General features: G+C 49.3%; 1 protein-coding gene across 1 annotated transcript; it reads left to right on the forward strand.

The window, feature by feature from the left end:
• The first annotated feature begins 4,580 nt into the window (after window positions 1–4,580).
• Window positions 4,581–23,921, forward strand: LOC132322986 (CTD nuclear envelope phosphatase 1-like). Its single transcript, XM_059837759.1, has 6 exons — window positions 4,581–4,772; window positions 11,770–11,836; window positions 14,550–14,668; window positions 18,359–18,430; window positions 19,255–19,371; window positions 23,601–23,921. The coding sequence occupies exons 1-6, from the start codon at window positions 4,671–4,673 to the stop codon at window positions 23,904–23,906; spliced, it is 783 nt and encodes a 260-aa protein (XP_059693742.1). The 5' UTR covers window positions 4,581–4,670; the 3' UTR covers window positions 23,907–23,921.
• Window positions 23,922–24,262: the final 341 nt, after the last annotated feature.

Consider the following 24,262-nt stretch of genomic DNA (forward strand, 5'->3'; position numbering starts at 1 on the left):
CCCAATTCTCCCCAATTTTCCCCAAGTCCCCCAAATTTCCCCCAAAATTCCCCAAATTTCCCCAAATTTCCCCAATTTTTACCCAATTTCCCCCAAATCCCCCAAATTTCCCCCAAAATTCCCCAAATTTCCCCAATTTCCCCCAAATTTTCCCCAATTTTCCAAAAAATTCCCCCAATTTTTCCCCAAATTCCCCAAAAATTCCCCAAACTTCCCCCAAATTCCCCAAATTTCCCCAAAAATTCCCAAAAATTCCCCAAATTTCCCCCAAATCCCCCCAAATTTCCCCAAATTCCCCCAATTTCCCCCCAAAATTACCCAAATTCCCCCCAATTTTCCCAAAATTTCTCCAATTTTCCCCAAAAATCCCCCAAATTTTCCCCCAAAATCCCCCAATTTTTCCCCAAATTTCCCCAAATTCCCCCAATTTTCCCCAAATTTCCCCCAATTTCCCCCAAATCCCCCAAATTTCCCCCAAAATTCCCCAAAAATTCCCCACATTTCCCCCAATTTCCCCAATTTCCCCAAAAATTACCCTAATTCACCCCAATTTTTTCCCCAATTTTGCCAAAATTCCCCAAATTTCCCCCAATTTTCCCAAAATCTCCCAAATTCCCCCCAAATTTTCCCCAATTTTCCCAAAAATTCCCCAATTTTTTCCCAATTTTCCCAAAAATCCCCCAAATTTCCCTCAAATCCCCCAATTTTTCCCCAAAAATTCCCCAAAATTCCCCAAATTTCTCCAAAAATTCCCAAAATTGCCCAAATTTCCCCAAAAATCCCCCAATTTTTCCCCAAAAATTTCCCCAAATTCCCCCAAAATTCCCCAAAATCCCCCCAAATCCCCCAAATTTCCCCAATTCTCCCCAATTTTCCCAAAATCCCCCCAATTCCCCCCAATTCCCCCCGAATCCCCCCAGGGCGGAGCCCGAGGCGCCCCCCGAGGACCCCGAGGACCCCGACGAGGACCTGGAGCTGTGACCCCTCCCCCCCCCGGGACCCCCCAGTTTGGGGGGAAATGCCCCAAAAACGGGAGCCCAGGAAAGGAGCTGCCCCTCCCCCAAAATCCCCAACGTTTGGGAAAAAAAAATCCCAGTTTTGGGGAAAAAAATCACAGTTTTGGGGAAAAAATTCTCAATTTTTGGGTAAAAAAATCACAAATTTTGGGGGAAAAATCACAATTTTGGGTAAAAAAAATCACAATTTTGGGGGGAAAAATCACAATTTTGGGGGGAAAAATCGCAATTTTGAGGGAAAAAATTCTCAGTTTTGGGGAAAAAAATCACAATTTTGGGGAAAAAAAATCCCAATTTTGGGGGGGGGGGGAATATCAATTTTTGGGTAAAAAAATCCCAATTTTGGGGGTAAAAAAATCTCAATTTTGGGTAAAAAAATCCCAATTTTGGGTAAAAAAACCCCCAGTTTTGGGGAAAAAAATCCCAATTTTGGGCAAAAAATCCCAATTTTGGGTAAAAAAATGACATTTTGGGGGGAGAAAGTGCCAATTTTGGGGGGGAAAAATCCCAATTTTGGGGGGAAAAATCCCAATTTTTGAGGGGGGAAATCTCAATTTTAGGGGGGAAAAAAATCCCAATTTTGGGGGGGAAAATCTCGATTTTAGGGGTAAAAAATCTCAATTTTAGGGGGAAAAATCCCAATTTTGGGGGGGAAATCCCAATTTTGGGTAAAAAAAATCCCAATTTTGGGGGGAAAAATCTCAATTTTTGAGGGGGAAAATCGCAAATTTTGGGTAAAAAAATCCCAATTTTGGGGGGAAAAAATATCAATTTTAGGGGGTAAAAAAATCCCAATTTTGGGGGGAAAAATATCAATTTTAGGGGGTAAAAAAATCCCAATTTTGGGGGGAAAAAATCCCAATTTTGGGGAAAAAAAAATCACAATTTTGGGTAAAAAAATCACGATTTTGGGGTTGAAAATCTCGATTTTAGGGGTTAAAAAATCCCAATTTTAGGGGTAAAAAAAAATCTCAATTTTGGGTAAAAAAATCCCGATTTTGGGGGGGAAAATCCCAATTTTAGGGGTAAAAAAATCCCAATTTTGGGGGGAAAAATCCCAATTTTGTGGGGAAAAATCACAAATTTTAGGGGTAAAAAAAATCCCAATTTTAGGGGTAAAAAATCACAAATTTTGGGGTAAAAAAATCACAATTTTGGGGGGAAAAAAATCACAATTTTGGGGAAAAAAAATCCCAATTTTGGGGGGGGGGGAAATCTCAATTTTTGGGTAAAAAAATCGCAATTTTGGGGGTAAAAAAAATCTCAATTTTGGGTAAAAAAATCCCAATTTTGGGTAAAAAAACCCCCAGTTTTGGGGAAAAAAATCCCAATTTTGGGGCAAAAAATCACAATTTTGGGGGAAAAAATTCTCAGTTTTGGGGAAAAAAATCACAATTTTGGGGAAAAAAAATCACAATTTTGGGGGGGGGAAATCCCAATTTTAGGGGTAAAAAAATCTCAATTTTGGGTAAAAAAATCCCAATTTTGGGGGGAAAAATCACAAATTTTGGGGTAAAAAAATCCCCAGTTTTGGTGAAAAAATCCCAATTTTGGGTAAAAAAAATCCCGGTTTTGGGGAAAAAAAATCACAATTTTGGGGAAAAAAAATCACAATTTTGGGGAAAAATCACAATTTTAGGGGTAAAATCTCGATTTTAGGGGTTAAAAAATCCCAATTTTTGGGGGAAAAATCTCAATTTTGTAGGGAAAAAAATCCCAATTTTAGGGGTAAAAAATCCGAATTTTGGGGGTGAAAATCTCGATTTTCGGGGTTAAAAAATCCCAATTTTGGGGGGGGGAAAATATCCATTTTAGGAGGTAAAAAAATCCCAATTTTGGGTAAAAAACCCCCAATTTTGGGTAAAAAAATCCCAATTTTGGGGGTGAAAATCTCGATTTTAGGGGTAAAAAAAATCCCAATTTTGGGGGAAAAATCCCAATTTTTGGGGGGGGGAAATCTCAATTTTTGGGGTAAAAAAATCCCAATTTTGGGGAAAAAAATCCCAATTTTGGGTAAAAAAATCACAAATTTTGGGGTAAAAAAATCCCAATTTTAGGGGTAAAAAAAACCCCCAATTTTAGGGGTAAAAAAATCCCAATTTTAGGGGTAAAAAATTCCCAAATTTTAGGGGTAAAAACCCCCAAGTTTTGTGGGGGAAAATTCTCAATTTTTGGGGTAAAAAAAATCTCAACTTTTGGGGTAAAAATCTCAATTTTAGGGGTAAAAAATTCCCAATTTTTGGGGTAAAAATCTCAATTTTAGGGGGAAAAAAATCTCAATTTTTGAGGAAAATTATCCAAATTTTAGGGGGAAAAATCCCATTTTTGGGGGGATGAAATTCTCAATTTTAGGGGTAAAAAAAATCCCAATTTTTGGGGTGAAAATCCCAATTTTTTGGGGGGGAAAAAATTTCAATTTTAAGAGGGAAAATCTGAAATTTTAGGGGTTAAAAAATCTCAATTTTAGGGGAAAAATCCCAAATTTTAGGGGGAAAATCCCAATTTTAGGGGGGAAAAATCCCAATTTTGGGGGGAAAAAATCTCAATTTTGAAGGGAAAAAATTCCCAAATTTTTGGAGGAAAAATCCCAAATTTTAGGGGGGAAAATTCCAAATTTTAGGGGGGAAAATCCCAATTTTTTTTTTGAAAAATCCCAATTTTGAAGGGAAAAAAATCCCAAATTTTTGGAGGAAAAATCCCAAATTTTAGGGGGAAAAAAAAAAATCCCAATTTTTGGGGTGAAACCTCAAGGGTTTGGGAAGTGGGAGGGGCTTCAAGATGAGACCACGCCCTTCATTTAAATATCGTTTAAACGGAACACCTTTAGGAAAATGCCACCCCTCCTAATTTGCATAAGGAAATGTCAATCACACACACTGTTCCTCCCCTTCTTTTACATAAATTTGCATAAAATGAGAAGTTGGCTGTGCCTTTTGGCAAGCCACGCCTCTTAATTTACATGAACTTATCTCAGAAATTTACTAATCACCATAATCCTGAAAACCACGCCCCTTAATTAACATAAAGCCGTCTCAAAAATTCATTTATGAATTATTCCTTATAGCAAAGCCACGCCCCCTAATTTACATAAGCTGTCAATCCCTCCACGTGCATTCATTTCAGTAACGGAAACCACGCCCCTGATTTGCATACAAGCTGCCAATCACTTCGAGCTGAATGGCTCCTAACGGCCGAAACCACGCCTCTTCATTTACATACAAGCTGTCAATCACTGCCCACTCACCATAGCAACGCGAGCGCGCCGCTCATTTGCATAACCCCGCCCATCAACCGCGCCGCTTCGATTCTCTTCCATTTATAGAAGCGCCGCCTCTCTGTTTAAACCACGCCCCCTCCGTTACTGTCTATGGCACGGTAACCCCGCCCCCTCGTGCGTAGCCCCGCCCATCAGTGCGTGCCCCGGAAGTGCTGCTGCCGGAAGTGCCCCCGGGCGATGGCGGCGATGGCGGCGCTGGCGGCGGCCCCGGCGGAGCCCCGGTGAGGGCCCGGAGCCCCCGAACCCCCCCGGGCCCGCCCCCGGCAGCGCCTCCCACACCGGGGGGGGCCGCAGGAGGCGGCGGCGGCGGGGCCGCGGCGAAGCTGGCGGAGCTGGGCCGCGCCGCGCCCGGGGCCGGTACCGGGGCCGGTACCGGGATGATGCGGAGCCAGTGCCTGCTCGGGCTCCGTTCCTTCGTGGCCTTCGCCGCTAAACTCTGGAGTTTCGTGCTCTACCTGCTGAGGAGGCAGGTCCGCACCGTGAGTACCGGGAGAGGAACCGCGAGCGGCACCGGGAGAGCGGGGACCGAGAGGGGGAACGGGAATGGAACGGGGACGGAGAGGGGGAACGGGAGTGGAACGGGGATAACGGGAATGGAACGGGGGAACGGGAATGGAACGGGGACGGAGAGGGGGAACGGGAGTGGAACGGGGATAACGGGAATGGAACGGGGTTAACGGGAATGGAACGGGGACGGAGCGGAATTAACGGGACCGGAGAGGGGTTAACGGGACCGGGCACGGAGAGGGGGAACGGGAATGGAACGGGGACGGAGAGGGGGAACGGGAGTGGAACGGGGATAACGGGAATGGAACGGGGTTAACGGGAATGGAACGGGGACGGAGCAGAATTAACGGGACCGGAGAGGGGTTAACGGGACCGGGAACGGAGCGGGGTAACGGGAATGGAACGGGATTAACGGGAACGGCACCGGGAATGGAGCGGGGTAACGGGAACGGCACCGGGAATAGAGCGAGGTTAACGGGAATGGAGCGAGGACGGAGCAGAATTAACGGGACCGGAGCGGGGTTAACGGGACCGGGAACAGAGCGGGGTAACGGGAATGGAACGGAATTAACGGGAATGGAACGGGAAGGGAGCGGGGGAACCGGGAACAGGAGGGGAGCGGCACCGGGGATAACGGGAGAGGAACCGAGGAGGCACCGGGGGGAACGGGGAGGCACCGAGGAGACAGCGGAGGGCACCGGGAGGGACCGAGGGGGCACCGGGAGGGACCGAGGGGGCACCGAGGAGGCACCGGGAAGAACCGGGGCTGACCAGGGGGGCACCGGGAGGGACCGGGGAGGGACCGAGGAGGCACCGAGGGGCACCGGGAGGGCACCGAGGAGGCTCCGGGAGGAACCGGGGCTGACCAGGGGGGCACCGGGAGGGACCGAAGAGGCACCGGAGGGCACCGGGAAGGACTAGGGGGGCACCGGGAGACACCGGAGGGCACCGGGAGGGACCGAGGAGGCACCGGGAGCGATTTGGGGGCACCGGGAGGGACCGAGGAAGCAGCGGGAGGGACCGAGGAGGCACCGGGGGACACCGGAGGGCACCGGGAGGGACCGAAGAGGCACCGGAGGGCACCGGGAGGGACTAGGGAGGCACCGGGGGACACCGGAGGGCACCGGGAGGGACCAGGGGGGCACCGAGGAGGCACCGGGAGGAACCGGGGCTGACCAGGGGGGCACCGGGAAGGACCGAAGAGACACCGGGAGACACCGGAGGGGACCGGGAGGGACCGAGGAGGCACCGGGAGCGATTTGGGGGCACCGGGAGAGACGGGGAAGGCACCGGGAGGGCACCGAGAGGGACCAGGGGGGCACCGGGACTGATTTGGGGGCACCGGGGGGGGCACCGGGAGGGACCGAGGAGGCACCGAGGGGCACCGGGAGGGACTGAGGAGGCACCGGAGGGCACCGGGGCTGACCAGGGGGGCACCGGGAGGGACTGAGGAGGCACCGGGAGGGACTGAGGAGGCACCGGGAGGGACCGGGGAGGCACCGGAGGGCACCGGGAGACACCGGAGGGGACCGGGAGGGACCGAGGAGGAACCGGGAGCGATTTAGGGGCACCGGGAGAGACGGGGAAGGCACCGGGAGGGCACCGAGAGGGACCAGGGGGGCACCGGGACTGATTTGGGGGCACCGGGGGGGGCACCGGGAGGGACCGAGGAGGCACCGAGGGGCACCGGGAGGGACCGAGGAGGCACCGGAGGGCACCGGGGCTGACCAGGGGGGCACCGGGAGGGACCGGGGAGGCACCGGGAGACACCGGGAGGGCACCGGGAGACACCGGAGGGCACCGGGAGGGACCGGGGAGGCACCGGGAGCGATTTGGGGGCACCGGGAGGGACCGAGGAGACACCGGAGGGGACCGGGAGGCACCGAGGAGGCACCGGGAGCGATTTGGGGGCACCGGGAGAGACGGGGAGGGCACCGGGAATTCCCGGGAGGGTTCGGGGATTTTTTGGGGTTTTTTTGGGAGAATTTGGGGATTTTTTGGGGGAAATTTAGGAAATTTTGAGAGGGGTTTTTAAGGAGTTTTTTTGGGGGAATTTTTGGGGAAAATTTTGGGATTTTTTGAGGAATTTTTTGGGGAAGTTTTGGGATTTTTTGGGGAATTTTTTGGGATTTTTTAGGATTTTTTGTAGAATTTTTTGGGAATTTTTTGGGGATTTTTTAAGGATTTTTTGGGGATTTTTGGGGAATTATTTTGCGAATTTTGAGGGGTTTTTGGAAAATTTTTTTGGCAATTTCAGGGAATTTTTGGGGAATTTTTTGGGAACTTTTGGGGGATTTTTTTAGGATTTTTTTGGAATTGTTGGGGATTTTTTTAGGATTTTTGGGGTATTTTTGGGGGTTTTTTTAGGATTTTTTTGGAGAATTTTTGGGGATTTTTGGGGGGAATTTTGAGATTTTTTTGAAAAATTTTTTGGGCAATTTCAGGGAATTTTTGGGGGATTTTTTGGGTAATATTTGGGATACTTTTAGTATTTTTTGGGTATATTTGGGGTTTTTTTAGGATTTTTTGGTGGATTTTTGGGGGAATTTTGTGGGGGAATTTTGGGATTTTTTTTAAGGATTTTTTTGGAATTTTGGGGATTTTTTTGGAGAATTTTTGGGGATTTTTGGGGGAGAATTTTGGGATTTTTTGGGGGGATTTTTTTGGGGATTTCAGGGAATTTTTGGGAATTTTTTGAGAATTTTTTGGGGTTTTTTAAGGGGTTTTTTTAGGATTTTTTTGGGGGATTTCAGGGGATTTTGGGGGATTTTTGGGGGGAATTTTGGGATTATTTTGGGGATTTTTTGGGGAAATTTTTGGGAATTATTTGGGGATTTTTTGGGGAAATTTTTTGGAATTTTGGGGGATTTTTTGGGGGAAATTTTGGGATTTTTTTGGGAATTTCAGGGAATTTTTGGGGTTTTTTTTTGGGAGTTTTTGGGGGAGCTGGAGCAAATTTTTTTTTATTTTTTGGGGGGAATTTTGGGGCCTTTTGGGGAAATTTCAGGGAATTTAGGGGATTTTTTTGGGGAATTTGGGGTTTTTGGGGAATTTCAGGGAATTTTGGGGGGAATTTTTGGGGTTTTGGGGAATTTTTGTTTTTCTTTTTTAATTTTGGGATTTTTTTTGGAATCTTTGGGATTTTGAAGGATTTTTTTGGGGAAATTTTGGGGAAATTTTTGGGTTTTTTTGGGGAATTTTTAAGGAGTTGAAGAATTTTTTTTCTTTTTTTGGGGGAATTTTTTGGGAATTTTTGAGAATTTTTTGGGGATTTTTTGGTATTTTTTGGGGAATTTTGGGGGAATTTTGAGGAATTTTTGGGGGAATTTCAGGGAATTTTGGGGGATTTTTGGGGGGAAATTTGGGGAATTTTTGGGGGGAATTTCAGGGAATTTTGGGGGATTTTTTGGGGGAAATTTAGGATTTTTTGGGGAATTTCAGCGAATTTTAGGGAATTTTTTTTGGAATTTTTTAGGAACTTTTGGTGATTTTTTGCTTTGAATTTTGGGGGATTTTTTGTGTTTTTTATTTTGAATTTTGGGATTTTTTTAGGGAATTTTTTTTTCGATTTTTTGGAGGGTTTTTTTTTGGTGTTTTTTTTCCTTTTTTTGGGAATTTTGATGAATTTGGGGCCTTTTTGAGGGAGAAATTTGGGATTTGGGGAATTTCAAGGTTGAATCCGGCCCGGGGGGGGGTGGGGGAGGGGTGGGGGAGGGGCCGGGGCTATTTTGGGATGGGGGAGGGGCCGGGAGTGCCCGGGAATGGAAATGGAAAAAATTTGGGGAATTTGGGGGAATTTTGGGGGAATTTTGGGGACTTTTTTTGAATTTTGGGGGAATTGTGGAGAAATTCAGGGAATTTCTGGGAATTTTTGGGATTTTGGGGGAATTTGGGGGATTTTTTGGGAATTTTGGGGGAATTTTGGGGGAATTTTTGGGAATTTGGGGGGAATTTTGGGAAAATTTGGGAGAATTTCAGGGAACTTTTGGAAATTTGGGGGAAATTTGGGGAAATTTCAGGGAATTTTGGGGGATTTTGGGGAAATTTGGGGGAATTTTTGGGATTTTGGGGGAATTTGGGGGAAATTTCAGGGAATTTTGGGGAAATTTCAGGGAATTTTTGGGGGAATTTTTGGGAATTTTGGGGGAAATTCAGGGAATTTTTGGGAATTTTGGGGGAATTTCAGGGAATTTTTAGGAATTTGGGGAAAATTTGGGCGATTTTGTGGAAATTTGGGGAATTTCAGGGAATTTTGGGGAAATTTCAGGGAATTTGGGGGAAATTTTGGGAATTTGGGGGGAATTTTTGGAGGAATTTCAGGGAATTTTTGGGAATTTTGGGGGAAATTCAGGGAATTTTTGGGAATTTTGGGGGGAATTTCAGGGAATTTTTAGGAATTTGGGGAAAATTTGGGCGATTTTGTGGAAATTTGGGGAATTTCAGGGAATTTGGGTGAATTTCAGGGAATTTGGGGGAAATTTTGGGAATTTTGGGGGAATTTTTGGAGGAATTTCAGGGAATTTTTGGGAATTTTGGGGAATTTTCAGGGAATTATTGGGAAATTTTGGGGGATTTTGGGGGAATTTGGGGAAATTTCCGGGAATTTTGGAATTATTGGGAAAATTTGGGGGAATTATTGGGATTTTGGGGGAATTTGGGGGAAATTTCAGGGAATTATTCGGAACTTTGTGGAAAATTTTGGGGAATTTGGGGGAATTTTGGGGAATATTGGGGAAATTTCAGGGAATTTGGGGGAATTTTTGCAAAATTTAGGGAAAATTTGGGGGAATTTCAGGGAGTTTTGGGAAAAATTGGGGAAATTTTTGGGAAATTTGGGTGAATTTCAGGGAATTTTGGGAAAATTTGGGGAAATTTGGGGGAAATTTCAAGGAATTTTTGGGAAATTTGGGGGAATTTTTGGGAATTTTTGGGAATTTCAGGGAATTTTTGGGAATTTGGGGGAATTTTTGGGAATTTTCAGGGAATTTTTGGGAATTTTGGGGAAATTTTTGGGAATTTTGGGGATTTTGGGGGAATTTGGGGGAAATTTCAGGGAATTATTCGGAACTTTGTGGAAAATTTTGGGGAATTTGGGGGAATTTGGGGGAATATTGGGGAAATTTCAGGGAATTTGGGGGAATTTTTGCAAAATTTAGGGAAAATTTGGGGGAATTTCAGGGAGTTTTGGGAAAATTTGGGGAAATTTGGGGGAAATTTCAAGGAATTTTTGGGAAATTTGGGGGAATTTTTGGGAATTTCAGGGAATTTTTGGGAATTTGGGGGAATTTTTGGGAATTTTCAGGGAATTTTTGGGAATTGTGGGGAAATTTCGGGGAATTTTTGGGATTTTGGGGGAATTTGGGGGAAATTTCAGGGAATTATTGGGAATTTAGGGGAAATTTGGGGGGATTTTGGGGGAAATTGGGGGAATTTCAGGGAATTTGGGGGAATTTTTGGGAATTTTGAGGGAAATTCAGGGAATTTTGGGAGAATTTCAGGGAATTTTGGGGAATGTTCGGGGCATTTTTGGGAATTTTGGGGAAAATTGGGGAAATTTCCGGGAATTTGGGGAATTATTGGGAAAATTTGGGGGAATGATTGGGAATTTTGGGGAAAATTTGGGAAGTTCTGGGATTTTGGGGGAATTTGGGGGAAATTTCAAGGAATTTTTGGGAATTTGGGGGAATTTTGGGGGTTTTTTCTGGGGAAATTTCAGGGAATTTTGGGGAAATTTGGGGGTTTTTTGGGTTTAATTTGGGGGGTTTTTTTTGGTTTTTTAGGGTTTTTTGGGGGGTTTTTTAGGGGGGATTTTTGGTTTTTGGAGGGTTTTTTTGGGGATTTTTGGGGGGTTTGGGGGCTTTTTTTTGGGGATTTGGGGGATTTTTTGGGTTTTGGGGGGGGGGGTTGGGGGTTTTTTTGGGTGTTTTGGGGGATTTTTTTGTTTTTTTTTTTTTTTTGGTTTTTTTGTGGGTTTTTTTTGTTGTTTTTTGGGGGTTTTTGGGTTTTTTGGTGGTTTTTTTGGGGTTTTCTTTCTGTTGGGGGTTGGTTTTTTTTTGTTTTTTGGGGGTTTTTTGGTGGGTTTTTTTATTTGTTTGTTTGAGTTTTTTGTTTGTTTTGTTTTTTGGGGGTTTTTTGGGTGGGGTTTTTTGGGGCTTTTTTGGGGTTTTTTTGGGGGGTTTTTTGGTTTTTTTTTTTTTTGCTTTTCTTGGTTTTTTTGGTTTTTTTTTCTTTTTTTTGTTTTTTGTGGGGTTTTTTATGTTTTTTTTTTCTTTTTTTGGTTTTTTTGGGGGTTTATTTTGGGGCTTTTTTTAGGGTTTTTTAGGTTTTTTGTTTTTTTTTTTTTGCTTGGTTTTTTGGGGTTTTTTTCCTTTTTTTTGTTTTTTGTGGGGTTTTTAATGGGTTTTTTTTCTTTTTTGGTTTTTTTGGGGCTTTTTTGGGGGTTTTTTTGTTTGTTTTTTTTGCTTTTCTTGGTTTTTCTGGGTTTTTTTTTCTTTTTTTTTTGTTTTTTTGTGGGTTTTTTTATGGGTTTTTTTTTTCTTTTTTGGTTTTTTGGGGGGTTTTTTTGGGGCTTTTTTTAGGGTTTTTTTGGGGGTTTTTTTTTGGTTTTTTTTTTGCTTTTCTTGGTTTTTTGGGGGTTTTTTCTTTTTTTTTGTTTTTTGTGGCGTTTTTTATGGTTTTTTTTTCTTTTTTGGGTTTTTTTTGGGTTTTTTTTGGGGCTTTTTTTAGGGTTTTTTTGGGGGGGTTTTTTGGTTTTTTTTTTTTTTTTTGCTTTTCTTGTTTTTTTGGGTTTTTTTTTTCTTTTTTTTTTTCTTTTTTTGTTTTTTTGTGGGTTTTTTATGGTTTTTTTTTTCTTTTTTGGTTTTTTTGGGGGTTTTTTTGGGGTTTTTTTTTTGTGTGGAATGTTTGAGCTGTCCCTGATGGAATCTGGGGGTTCCCGGGTTTCGGGGTCCCCCCTGATTTGGGGTTCAGGTGATCCAGTACCAGACCGTGCGCTACGACGTGCTGCCCCTGTCCCCCATCTCCAGGAACCGCCTGAGTGAGTCCAGAACGGGGGAAAACCCCAAAATCTGGGGGTAAAAACAAATCTGGGAGAAAAAAACAAAATTGTGGGGAGAAAAAAACAAATCTGGGAGAAAAAAACAAAATTCTGGGGGGAAAAACCCAAATTCTGGGGGTAAAAACCAAAATTCCGGGAGAAAAAACAAAATTTTGGGGAAAAAATTGAAAATCTGGGGAGAAAAAACAAAATTCTGGGAGAAAAAAAACTAAATTTGGGAGAAAAACCGAAACTCTGGGGGGAAAAAACAAATTCTGGGAGAAAAAACCAAAATTCTGGGAGAAAAAACCAAAATTTGGGGAGAAAAAAACGAAATTCTGGGAGAAAAACCTGAAATTCTGGGAGGGAAATCCCAAATTTGGGGGAAAAACCCAAAATTCTGAGGAGAAAAACCCAAGTTTGGTGAGAAAACCCCAAAATTTTAGGAGGGAAAACCCAAATTTGGGAGAAAAAACCAAAATTCTGGGGAGAAATCCCAAAATTTGGGGCAGGAAATCCAAATTTTGGGGAGAAAACCCCAAAATCTGGGGGAGGGAAATCCAAAACCCCAAATTTTGTCCTCAAACTCCCAAATTTTGTCCCCAATCCCCAAATTTTCCCCCAAATCTTGGAATTGTGCCCCCAAATCCCTAAATTTCTCCCTAAAACCCCAAATTTTGCCCCAAATTTGGGAATTTTCCCCCAAATCCTGGAATTGTGCCCCCAAAATCCCAAATTTTTTCCTCAAACTCTCAAATTTTGCCCTTAAACCCCCAAATTTTTGCCCAAAATTGCCAAAATTTCCCCCAAATCCCCAAATTTTTCCCCCAAATCCCCAAATTTTCCCCCAAATCTTGGAATTGTGCCCCCAAATCCCCAAATTTTGCCCTTAAAATCCAAATTTTTGCCCCAAATCCCCAAATTTTGCCCCTGAACCCCCAAATTTTTCCTCCAATTCCTGAATTTTACCCCAAATTTTCCATCTCAACCCCCAAATTCTGCCCCTAAAACCCCAAATTTTCCCCCTAAAATCCAAATTTTGCCCCCAATTTCCAAATTCTGCCCCAAACCCCCAAATTTTGCCCCTAAAACCCCAAATTTTGCCCCTAAAACCCCAAAGTTTTTCCCAAAACCCCCAAATTTTCCCCCAAATCCTGGAATTGTGCCCCCAAATCCCCAAATTTTGCCCCTAAAACCCCAAATTTTGCCCTTAAAATCCAAATTTTGCCCCCAAACCCCCAAATTTCCCCTAAAATCCCAAATTTTGCCCTTAAACCCCAAATTTTATCCCCAAATCACCAAATTTTCCCCCAAATCTTGGAATTGTGCCCCCAAATCCCCAAATTTTGCCCCTGAACCCCCAAATTTTTCCCCCAATTCCTGAATTTTGCCCCAAATTTTCCATCTCAACCCACAAATTCTGCCCTTAAAACCCCAAATTTTCCCCCAACCCCCAAATTTTCCCCCTGAAACCCCAAATTTTGCCCTCAATTCTCAAATTTTACCCCAAATCCTGGAATTGTGTCCCTAAAACCCCAAATTTTCCCCCTAAAACCCCCAAATTTTGCCCTTAAAACCCCAAATTTTTTCCCCAAACCCCCAAATTTTCCCCCAAATCCTGGAATTGTGCCCCCAAATCCCCAAATTTTGCCCTTAAAATCCAAATTTTTCCCCCCATTCCTGAATTTTGCCCCAAATTTTCCGTCTCAACCCCCAAATTCTGCCCCAAACCCCCAAATTTTCCCCCAACCCCCAAATTTTCCCCCTAAAACCCCAAATTTTGCCCTTAAAATCCAAATTTTTGCCTTTTAAATCCCAAATTTTATCCCCAAACCCCCAAATTTTCCCCCAAATCTTGGAATTGTGCCCCCAAATCCCCAAATTTTCCCCCTAAAACCCCAAATTTTCCCCCAAATCCCCAAATTTTGCCCTTAAAACCCCAATTTTTTTCCCCCAATTCCTGAATTTTGCCCCAAATTTTCCATCTCAACCCACAAATTTTCCCCCAAATCCCCAAATTTTCCCCCTAAACCCCCAAATTTTGCCCTCAATTCCCAAATTTTCCCCCAAATCCTGGAATTGTGCCCCCAAATCCCCAAATTTTCCCCCTAAAACCCCAAATTTTGCCCTTAAAACCCCAAATTTTGTCCCCAAACCCCCAAATTTTCCCCTAAAATCCCAAATTTTGCCCCTAAACCCCCAAATTTTATCCCCGAATCCCCAAACTTTGCCCCAAATCTTGGAATTGTGCCCCCAAATCCCCAAATTTTGCCCCTGAACCCCCAAATTTTTCCCCCATTCCTGAATTTTGCCCCAAATTTTCCCCCAAATCCCCAAATTTTCCCCCTAAAACCCCAAATTTTGCCCTTAAACCCCCAAATTTTCCCCTAAAATCCCAAATTTTGCCCCTAAAACCCCAAATTTTATCCCCAAACCCCTAAACTTTGCCCCAAATCTTGGAATTGTGCCCCCAAATCCCCAAATTTTGCCCTTAAAATCCAAATTTTGCCCCCAATTCCCAAATTTTGCCCCAAATTTTGCCCCCAAATCCCCAAATTTTCCCCTAAAATCCCAAATTTTCCCCCTAAAACCCCAAATTCTCCCCCTAAAACCCCAAATTTTGCCCTTAAAACCCCAAATGTTTTCCCCAAACCCCCAGATTTTGCCCCAAAATTTGGGATTTTTGCCCCAAAGTTGGGAATTGTTTTCCCAGACCAGGTGAAGAGGAAGATCCTGGTGCTGGACCTGGACGAGACCCTGATCCACTCCCACCACGACGGGGTCCTGAGGCCCACGGTGCGCCCCGGGACCCCCCCCGACTTCATCCTCAAGGTCTGGGGGGAATTCGGGAATTTTGGGGGAAATTTGGGGGATTTTGGGCAATTTGGGAAGGATTTGGGGCAGTTTTGGGGCAGTTTGGGGCATTTTTGGGGAGATTTTTTGGGATTTTTTGGGGATTTTTGGGCTGTCCTGAGAGCTTTGGTGTGGCCTGGGACCCCCCCGACTTCATCCTCAAGGTCTGGGGGGATTTTGGGGGAAATTTGGGGGAAATTTGGGGGATTTTGGGCAATTTGGGAAGGATTTGAGGCAGTTTTGGGGCATTTTTGAGGAGTTTTTTGGGATTTTTTGGGGATTTTTGGGCTGTCCTGAGGCCCACGGTGCGCCCCGGGACCCCCCCCGACTTCATCCTCAAGGTCTGGGGGGATTTTGGGGGAAATTTGGGGGATTTTGGGGGATTTTGGGCAATTTGGGAAGGATTTGGGGCAGTTTTGGGGGAGAATTTAGGGGAATTTATGGAAATTTTGGGGTTTTTTGGGGGTTTTTGGGCTGTCCTCAGACCTTTGGTGTGTCCCGGGACCCCCCCGACTTCATCCTCAAGGTCTGGGGGGAATTCGGGAATTTTGGGGGAAATTTGGGGGATTTTGGGCAATTTGGAAAGGACTTGGGGCAGTTTTGGGGAGAATTTAGGGGAATTTTTAGGGATTTTTGGGATTTTTTGGGGTTTTTGGGCTGTCCTGAGGCCTTTGGTGTGCCCCGGGAGCCCCCCCGACTTCATCCTCAAGGTCTGGGGGGAATTTGGGGGAATTTTGGGGGAAATTTGGGGGATTTTGGGCAATTTGGGAAGGATTTGGGGCAGTTTTGGGGAGAATTTAGGGGAATTTTTGGAAATTTTGGGGGTTTTTTTTGGGGTTTTTGGGCTGTCCTGAGACCTTTGGTGTGGCCTGGGACCCCCCCCGACTTCATCCTCAAGGTCTGGGGGGAATTTGGGGAAATTTTGGGGGAAATTTGGGGGATTTTGGGCAATTTGGGAAGGATTTGGGGCAGTTTTGGGGAGAATTTAGGGGAATTTTTGGGGAAATTTTGGGATTTTTTGGGGTTTTTGGGCTGTCCTGAGACCTTTGGTGTGGCCTGGGACCCCCCCTGACTTCATCCTCAAGGTCTGGGGGGAATTTGGGAATTTTGGGGGAAATTTGGGGGATTTTGGGCAATTTGGGGCAGTTTTGGGGCAGTTTGGGGCATTTTTGGGGCATTTTTGGGGAGATTTTTGGGAGTTTTTTGATTTTTGGGCTTCTCTGAGACCTTTGGTGTGGCCTGGGACCCCCCCCGACTTCATCCTCAAGGTCTGGGGGGATTTTGGGGGAAATTTGGGGGATTTTGGGCAATCTGGGAAGGATTTGGGGCAGTTTGGGGCATTTTTGGGGAGATTTTTGGGAGTTTTTTGGGGGTTTTTGGGCTGTCCTCAGACCTTTGGTGTGGCCTGGGACCCCCCCCGACTTCATCCTCAAGGTCTGGGGGGATTTTGGGGGAAATTTGGGGGATTTTGGGGGATTTTGGGCAATTTGGGAAGGATTTGGGGCAGTTTTGGGGAGAATTTAGGGGAATTTTTGGAAATTTTGGGGTTTTTTTGGGGTTTTTGGGCTGTCCTGAGGCCCACGGTGCGCCCTGGGACACCCCCGACTTCATCCTCAAGGTCTGGGGGGAATTTGGGAATTTTGGGGGAAATTTGGGGGATTTTGGGCAATTTGGGAAGGATTGGGGCAGTTTTGGGGGAGAATTAGGGGAATTTTTGGAAATTTTGGGGTTTTTTGGGGTTTTTTGGGATGTCCTGAGACCTTTGGTGTGGCCTGGGACCCCCCCCCGACTTCATCCTCAAGGTCTGGGGGGATTTTGGGGGAAATTTGGGGGATTTTGGGCAATTTGGGAAGGATTTGGGGCAGTTTTGGGGGAGATTTGGGGCCGATTTTGGGGTTCCTGGGGCCAATTTTGGGATTCTCAGGGCTGATTTTGGTGTTCCTGGGCTGATTTTTTGGGGTCCCAGGGCCGATTTTGGGTTCCCTGGGGCCAATTTTGGGGTCCCAGGGCCAATTTTGGGGTTTTTGGGGCCAATTTTGGGGTCCCCAGGGCCAATTTTGGGGTTCCTGGGCTGATTTTGGGGTCCTTGGGCTGATTTTGGGGTTCTGGAACTGATTTTTGGGGTTCCTGAGACAGATTTTGGCATTCCTGGGATTGATTTTGGGGGTCCCAAGGCCAATTTTGGGGTCCCCGGGGCCGATTTTGGGGTTCTGGGTCTGATTTTTGGGGTTTCTGGGGCCGATTTTGGGGTTTCTGGGATTGATTTTTGGGGTCCCAAGGCAAATTTTGGGGTCCCTGGGGCCAATTTTGGGGTTCTGGGACTGATTTTTGGGGTCCCTGGGCTGATTTTGGGGTTCTGGGACTGATTTTTGGGGTTCCTGGGGCCAATTTTGGGGTCACAAGGCCAATTTTGGGGTTCCAGGGCCGATTTTGGGGTCCCCGGGGCCAATTTTGGGGTTCCGGGTCTGATTTTGGGGTTCTGGGTCTGATTTTTGGGGTCCCTGGGGCCGATTTTGGGGTCCCTGGGGCCAATTTTGGGGTTCTGGGACTGATTTTTGGGGTTCCTGGGGCCGATTTTAGGGTCTCCAGGGCCAATTTTGGGGTTCCTGGGCCGATTTTTGGGGTCCCAAGGCCAATTTTGGGGTTCTGGGACTGATTTTTGGGGTTCCTGGGGTCAATTTTGGGGTCCCAGGGCCAATTTTGGGGTCCCTGGGGCCAATTTTGGGGTTCTGGGTCTGATTTTTGGGGTCCCAGGGTCAATTTTGGGGTCCCCGGGGCCAATTTTGGGTTTCTGGGGCCAATTTTGGGGTCCCAGGGCCGATTTTGGGGTCCCAGGGCCAATTTTGGGGTTCCTGGGCTGATTTTTTGGGGTCCTTGGGCTGATTTTGGGGATCCCAGGGCCAATTTTGGGGTCCCAAGGCCAATTTTGGGGTCCCTGGGGCCGATTTTGGGGTTTCTGGGATTGATTTTTGGGGTCCCTGGGCTGATTTTGGGGTCCCCGGGGCCAATTTTGGGGTTCTGGGTCCGATTTTGGGGTTCTGGGTCTGATTTTTGGGGTTTCTGGGATTGATTTTTGGGGTGTCTGGGGCCAATTTTGGGGTTCTGGGACTGATTTTTGGGGTTTCTGGGGCCAATTTTTTGGGCCCCAGGGCCAATTTTGGGGTTCCTGGGGCCACTTTTGGGGTCCCAGGGCCGATTTTGGGGTCCCAGGGCCGATTTTGGGGTTCCTGGGGCCAATTTTGGGGTTCCTGAGACAGATTTTGGGGTTCTGGGACTGATTTTTGGGGTTTCTGGGGCCGATTTTGGGGTCCCAGGGCCGATTTTGGGGTTCCTGGGGCCAATTTTGGGGTTAGTGGGCTGATTTTGGGGTTTCTGGGGCTGATTTTTGGGGGCCTTGGGGGTAATTTTGGAGTCCTGGGACCAATTTTGGGGTTCCTGGGGCCAATTTTGGGGTTTCTGGGGCCAATTTTGGGGTTCTGGGTCTGATTTTTGGGGTCCCAAGGCCAATTTTGGGGTCCCAGGGCCAATTTTGGGGTTCTGGTTCTGATATTTGGGGTTTCTGATGCCAATTTTGGGGTTCCTGGGCTGATTTTGGGGTCCCCAGAGCCAATTTTGGGGTTCTGGGTCTGATTTTTGGGGTTCTTTGTTGTGATTTTGGGGTTCCCCCAGGTGGTGATCGACAAACACCCCGTGAGGTTCTTCGTGCACAAACGGCCCCACGTGGATTTCTTCCTGGAGGTGGTGAGTGACCCCAAAAAACCCCGGATTCACCCCAAAATCCAGCCCCAAATCCCCTCTAAACCCTTCCCAAAATCCCCCAAAATCCCCCAAAATTCCCCAAAATTTCTCATCCAGGTGAGCTGGTGGTGTTGCCATCCAGCATGGAGATCCTCGGCCCAAACCCCACCTGAGACCCCCCAAAACCCCTCAAATCCCCCAAAATTCCCCAAAATTCCCAAATTTTCTCCAAAATTCCCAAATTTTCCCAAAATTTCTGGAATTTCCCCCAAACTCCAGGTGAGCCAGTGGTGGGAGCTGGTGGTGTTCACATCCAGCACGGAGATCCTCGGCCCAAACCCCACCTGAGACCCCCCAAAACCCCCCAAATCCCCCCAAAATTCCCCAAAATTCCTGAAATTTTCCCCAAATTTCCCAAATTTTCTCCAAAATTCCCAAATTTTCCCAAAATTTGAGGAATTTCCCCCAAATTCCAGGTGAGCCAGTGGTAGGAGCTGGTGGTGTTCACATCCAGCACGGAGATCCTCGGCCCAAACCCCACCTGAGACCCCCCAAAACCCCTCAAATCCCCCCAAAATTCCCCAAAATTTCTGGGAATTTCCCCCAAATTCCCGAATTTTCCCAAAATTCTGTGAATTTTCCCCGAATTCCAGGTGAGCCAGTGATAGGAGGTCATGGTGTTCCCATCCAGCACGGAGATCCTCGGCCCAAACCCCACCTGAGACCCCCCCAAATCCCCCCAAAATTCCCCCAAATTTCTCAGAAATTTCCCCAAAATTCCCAAATTTTCCCAAAATTCCGTGAATTTTCCCCAAATTCCCCGCCAGGTGAGCCAGTGGTACGAGCTGGTGGTGTTCACGGCCAGCATGGAGATCTACGGCTGCGCCGTGGCCGACAAGCTGGACAACAACCGCAGCATCCTCAACCGCCGCTACTACCGACAGGTGAGGGACACCTGGGGACAGGTGAGGGACAGGTGACACTGGGACAGGTGAGGGACAGGTGACACTGGGACAGGTGAGGGACAGGTGTCACTGGGACAGGTGTGAGAGGGGTCACAAGCTGGACAACAACCGCAGCATCCTCAACCGCCGCTACTGCCGACAGGTGAGGGACACCTGGGCAGGTGAGGGACACCTGGGGACAGGTGAGGGACAGGTGACACTGGGACAGGTGTGAGAGGGGTCACAAGCTGGACAACAACCGCAGCATCCTCAACCGCTGCTACTGCCGACAGGTGAGGGACACCTGGGGACAGGTGAGGGACAGGTGAGGGACACCTGGGGACAGGTGACACTGGGACAGGTGACACTGGGCAGGTGTGAGAGGGGTCACAAGCTGGACAACAACCGCAGCATCCTCAACCGGCGCTACTACCGACAGGTGAGGGACACCTGGGGACAGGTGAGGGACAGGTAAGGGACAGGTGACACTGGGACAGGTGACACTGGGACAGGTGACACTGGGCAGGTGTGAGAGGGGTCACAAGCTGGACAACAACCGCAGCATCCTCAACCGCCGCTACTACCGACAGGTGAGGGACACCTGGGGACAGGTGAGGGACACCTGGGGACAGGTGAGGGACACCTGGGGACAGGTGAGGGACAGGTGACACTGGGACAGGTGACACTGGGACAGGTGACACTGGGATAGGTGAGGGACAGGTGACACTGGGACAGGTGACACTGGGATAGGTGACACTGGGACAGGTGACACTGGGACAGGTGAGGGACAGGTGACACTGGGACAGGTGACACTGGACAGGTGTGAATGGGTCACAAGCTGGACAACAACCGCAGCATCCTCAACCGCCGCTACTGCCGACAGGTGAGGGACACCTGGGGACAGGTGAGGGACACCTGGGGACAGGTGAGGGACAGGTGACACTGGGACAGGTGACACTGGGACAGGTGAGGGACACCTGGGGACAGGTGAGACACACCTGGGGACAGGTGAGGGACAGGTGACACTGGGACAGGTGAGGGACAGGTGACACTGGGACAGGTGAGGGACAGGTGACACTGGGACAGGTGACACTGGGACAGGTGACACTGGGACAGGTGACACTGGGACAGGTGTGAGAGGGGTCACAAGCTCGACAACAACCGCAGCATCCTCAACCGCCGCTACTACCGACAGGTGAGGGACACCTGGGGACAGGTGAGGGACACCTGGGGACAGGTGAGGGACAGGTGACACTGGGACAGGTGACACTGGGACAGGTGACACTGGGACAGGTGAGGGACAGGTGTGAGAGGGGTCACAAGCTGGACAACAACCGCAGCATCCTCAACCGCCGCTACTGCCGACAGGTGAGGGACACCTGGGGACAGGTGAGGGACACCTGGGGACAGGTGAGGGACAGGTGAGGGACACCTGGGGACAGGTGAGGGACAGGTGACACTGGGACAGGTGACACTGGGACAGGTGTGAGAGGGGTCACAAGCTGGACAACAACCGCAGCATCCTCAACCGCCGCTACTACCGACAGGTGAGGGACACCTGGGGACAGGTGAGGGACAGGTGACACAGAGACAGGTGACACTGGGACAGGTGACACTGGGACAGGTGAGGGATAGGTAAGGGACAGGTGACACTGGGACAGGTGAGGGACAGGTGACACTGGGCCAGGTGAGGGACACCTGGGGACAGGTGAGGGACAGGTGACACTGGGCCAGGTGAGGGACACCTGGGCAGGTGAGGGACAGGTGACACTGGGACAGGTGAGGGACAGCTGGGGACAGGTGAGGGACAGGTGACACTGGGACAGGTGACATTGGGATAGGTGACACTGGGACAGGTGTGAGAGGGGTCACAAGCTGGACAACAACCGCAGCATCCTCAACCGCCGCTACTGCCGACAGGTGAGACACACCTGGGGACAGGTGAGGGACACCTGGGGACAGGTGAGGGACAGGTGACACTGGGACAGGTACACCTGGACAGGTGAGAGACACCTGGGGACAGGTGAGGGACAGCTGGGGACAGGTGAGGGACAGCTGGGGACAGGTAACCCTGGGACAGGTGACACTGGGACAGGTGACACTGGGACAGGTGACACTGGGACAGGTGTGAGAGGGGTCACAAGCTGGACAACAACCGCAGCATCCTCAACCGCCGCTACTGCTGACAGGTGAGAGACACCTGGGGACAGGTGAGGGACACCTGGGGACAGGTGAGGGACACCTGGGGACAGGTGACACTGGGACAGGTGACACTGGGACAGGTGACACTGGGACAGGTGACACTGGGACAGGTGTGAGGGGTCACAAGCTGGACAACAACCGCAGCATCCTCAACCGCCGCTACTGCTGACAGGTGAGGGACACCTGGGGACAGGTGAGGGACAGGTGAGATACACCTGGGCAGGTAACCCTGGGACAGGTGAGAGACACCTGGGGATAGGTGACACTGGGACAGGTGAGGGACAGGTGACACTGGGACAGGTGAGGGACACCTGGGGACAGGTGAGGGACCGGTGTGGGGTCAGCCTCAACCGCCGCTACTGCCGACAGGTGAGACAGACTTGGACAGGTGAGACACACCTGGGGACAGGTGAGGGACAGGTAACCCTGGGCCAAGTGAGGGACACCTGGGGACAGGTAACCCTGGGCCAGGTGAGGGACACCTGGGGACAGGTAACCCTGGGCCAGGTGAGGGACACCTGGGGACAGGTAACACTGGGCCAGGTGAGGGACACCTGGGGACAGGTAACCCTGGGCCAGGTGAGGGACACCTGGGGACAGGTAACACTGGGACAGGTGAGACACACCTGGGCAGGTGAGGGACAGGTGACACTGGGACAGGTGAGACACACCTGGGCAGGTGAGACACACCTGGACAGGTGAGGGACAGGTAACATTGGGACAGGTGACACTGGGACAGGTGAGGGACACCTGGGGACAGGTAACCCTGGGACCGGTGAGGGACACCTGGGCAGGTGAGACACACCTGGGGACAGGTGAGGGACAGGTGACACTGGGACAGGTGAGGGACACCTGGGCAGGTGAGGGACAGGTGACACTGGGACAGGTGAGGGACACCTGGGCAGGTGAGGGACAGGTGACACTGGGACAGGTGAGGGACACCTGGGCAGGTGAGGGACACCTGGGCAGGTGAGGGACAGGTGACACTGGGACAGGTGAGGGACACCTGGACAGGTGAGGGACAGGTGACACTGGGCCAGGTGAGGGACACCTGGGCAGGTGAGGGACACCTGGACAGGTGTGGGACAGGTGACACTGGGACAGGTGAGGGACACCTGGGCAGGTGAGGGACAGGTGACACTGGGCCAGGTGAGGGACACCTGGGCAGGTGAGGGACAGGTGAGGGACACCTGGGCAGGTGAGGGACACCTGGGCAGGTGAGGGACAGGTGACACTGGGACAGGTGACACTGGGACAGGTGAGGGACACCTGGACAGGTGGGGGGCTGGGCTGGGTTCATTCTCTGCCACACAGTGGGCGTGTCCAAGTGTATGTCCAGGTGAGGTGGGCGTGTCCAGGTGAGGTGAGCATGTTGCAGGCGTGGTGGGTGTGTCCATGGGTGCGTCCAGGTGGGATGGGCGTGTCCCAGGTGGGCCGGGTGTGGCCCTGGGCGTGTCCCAGGTGGGGTGGGTGTGGCCCTGGGCGTGTCCTAGATGGGGTGGGCGTGTCCAAGTGTTATGTCCAGGTAAGGTGGGTGTGTCCATGGTTGTGTCCACGTGGAACGGGCGTGTCCCAGGTGTGGTGGGCGTGTCCCAGATGCACTGGTGTGGCCCTGGGCGTGTCCCAGGTGTGGTGGGCATGTCCCAGGTGCGCTAGGCGTGTCCCAGGTGGGGTGGGTGTGGCCCTGGGCGTGTCCCAGGTGCGGTGGGCGTGTCCCAGGTGGGATGGGCATGGCCCTGGGCGTGTCCCAGGTGTGGTGGGCGTGTCCCAGGTGGGATGGGCATGGCCCTGGGCGTGTCCCAGGTGCAGTGGGCGTGGCCCTGGTTGGGATGGGTGTGTCCCAGGTGCACTGGGTGTGTCCCAGGTGGGATGGGCATGGCCCTGGGCGTGTCCCAGGTGCGGTGGGTGTGGCCCTGGTTGGGATGGGTGTGTCCCAGGTGGGATGGGCATGGCCCTGGGCGTGTCCCAGGTGCGGTGGGCGTGTCCCAGGTGCGGTGGGCGTGTCCCTGACGTGGCCCCGCCCCCAGCACTGCACGCTGGAGCTGGGCAGTTACATCAAGGACCTGTCGGTGGTGCACAGCGACCTGTCCAGCATCGTCATCCTGGACAACTCACCTGGCGCCTACCGCAGCCACCCAGGTACCCCCAAAAATCCCCAAATTGCCCCAAAAATAATCCCAAAAAATCCCAAAAATCCCTGCCCCGAAATTCCTAAAATTCACCCCAAAAATCCACCCCAAATCCGACAGCTCACCTGGCACCTGGCAGAGCCTCCCAGGTACCCAAAAATTCCCCAAAAATCCCAAAAAATCCCAAAATTGCCCCAAAAATAGTCCCCAAATACCCCAAAAATCCCTGCCCCGAAATTCCTAAAATTCACCCCAAAAATCCTCCCCAAATCCCACCTGGGGTTTGTTCAACGTTGTCATCCTGGAGAGCTCACCTGGCACCTGGCAGAGCCTCCCAGGTACCCCAAAATTCCCAAAAAATCCCAAAAATTTCCCCAAAAATATTCCCAAAAATTCCCAAAATTTCCCCAAAAATATTTCCCAAATACCCCAAAAATCCCTGCCCCGAAATTCCTAAAATTCACCCCAAAAATTCACCCCAAATCCGACAGCTCACCTGGCACCTGGCAGAGCCTCCCAGGTACCCAAAAATTCCCAAAATTTCCCCAAAAATATTCCCA

The sequence above is a fragment of the Haemorhous mexicanus genome, unplaced genomic scaffold (assembly GCF_027477595.1).
Source record: "Haemorhous mexicanus isolate bHaeMex1 unplaced genomic scaffold, bHaeMex1.pri scaffold_232_ctg1, whole genome shotgun sequence".
In the NCBI taxonomy this organism is placed as follows: Eukaryota; Metazoa; Chordata; class Aves; order Passeriformes; family Fringillidae; genus Haemorhous; species Haemorhous mexicanus.

What these genes read in the sequence shown, in the direction of transcription:
- LOC132322986 (XM_059837759.1), top strand. Translation starts at nt 4,671, where the DNA reads ATGATGCGGAGCCAGTGCCTGCTCGGGCTCCGTTCCTTCGTGGCCTTC. An exon ending in TGAGGAGGCAGGTCCGCACC is followed by an intron (nt 4,773 to 11,769) that starts GTGAGTACCGGG and finishes TTTGGGGTTCAG; the next exon opens with GTGATCCAGTACCAGACCGT. An exon ending in TGGATTTCTTCCTGGAGGTG is followed by an intron (nt 18,431 to 19,254) that starts GTGAGTGACCCC and finishes ATTCCCCGCCAG; the next exon opens with GTGAGCCAGTGGTACGAGCT.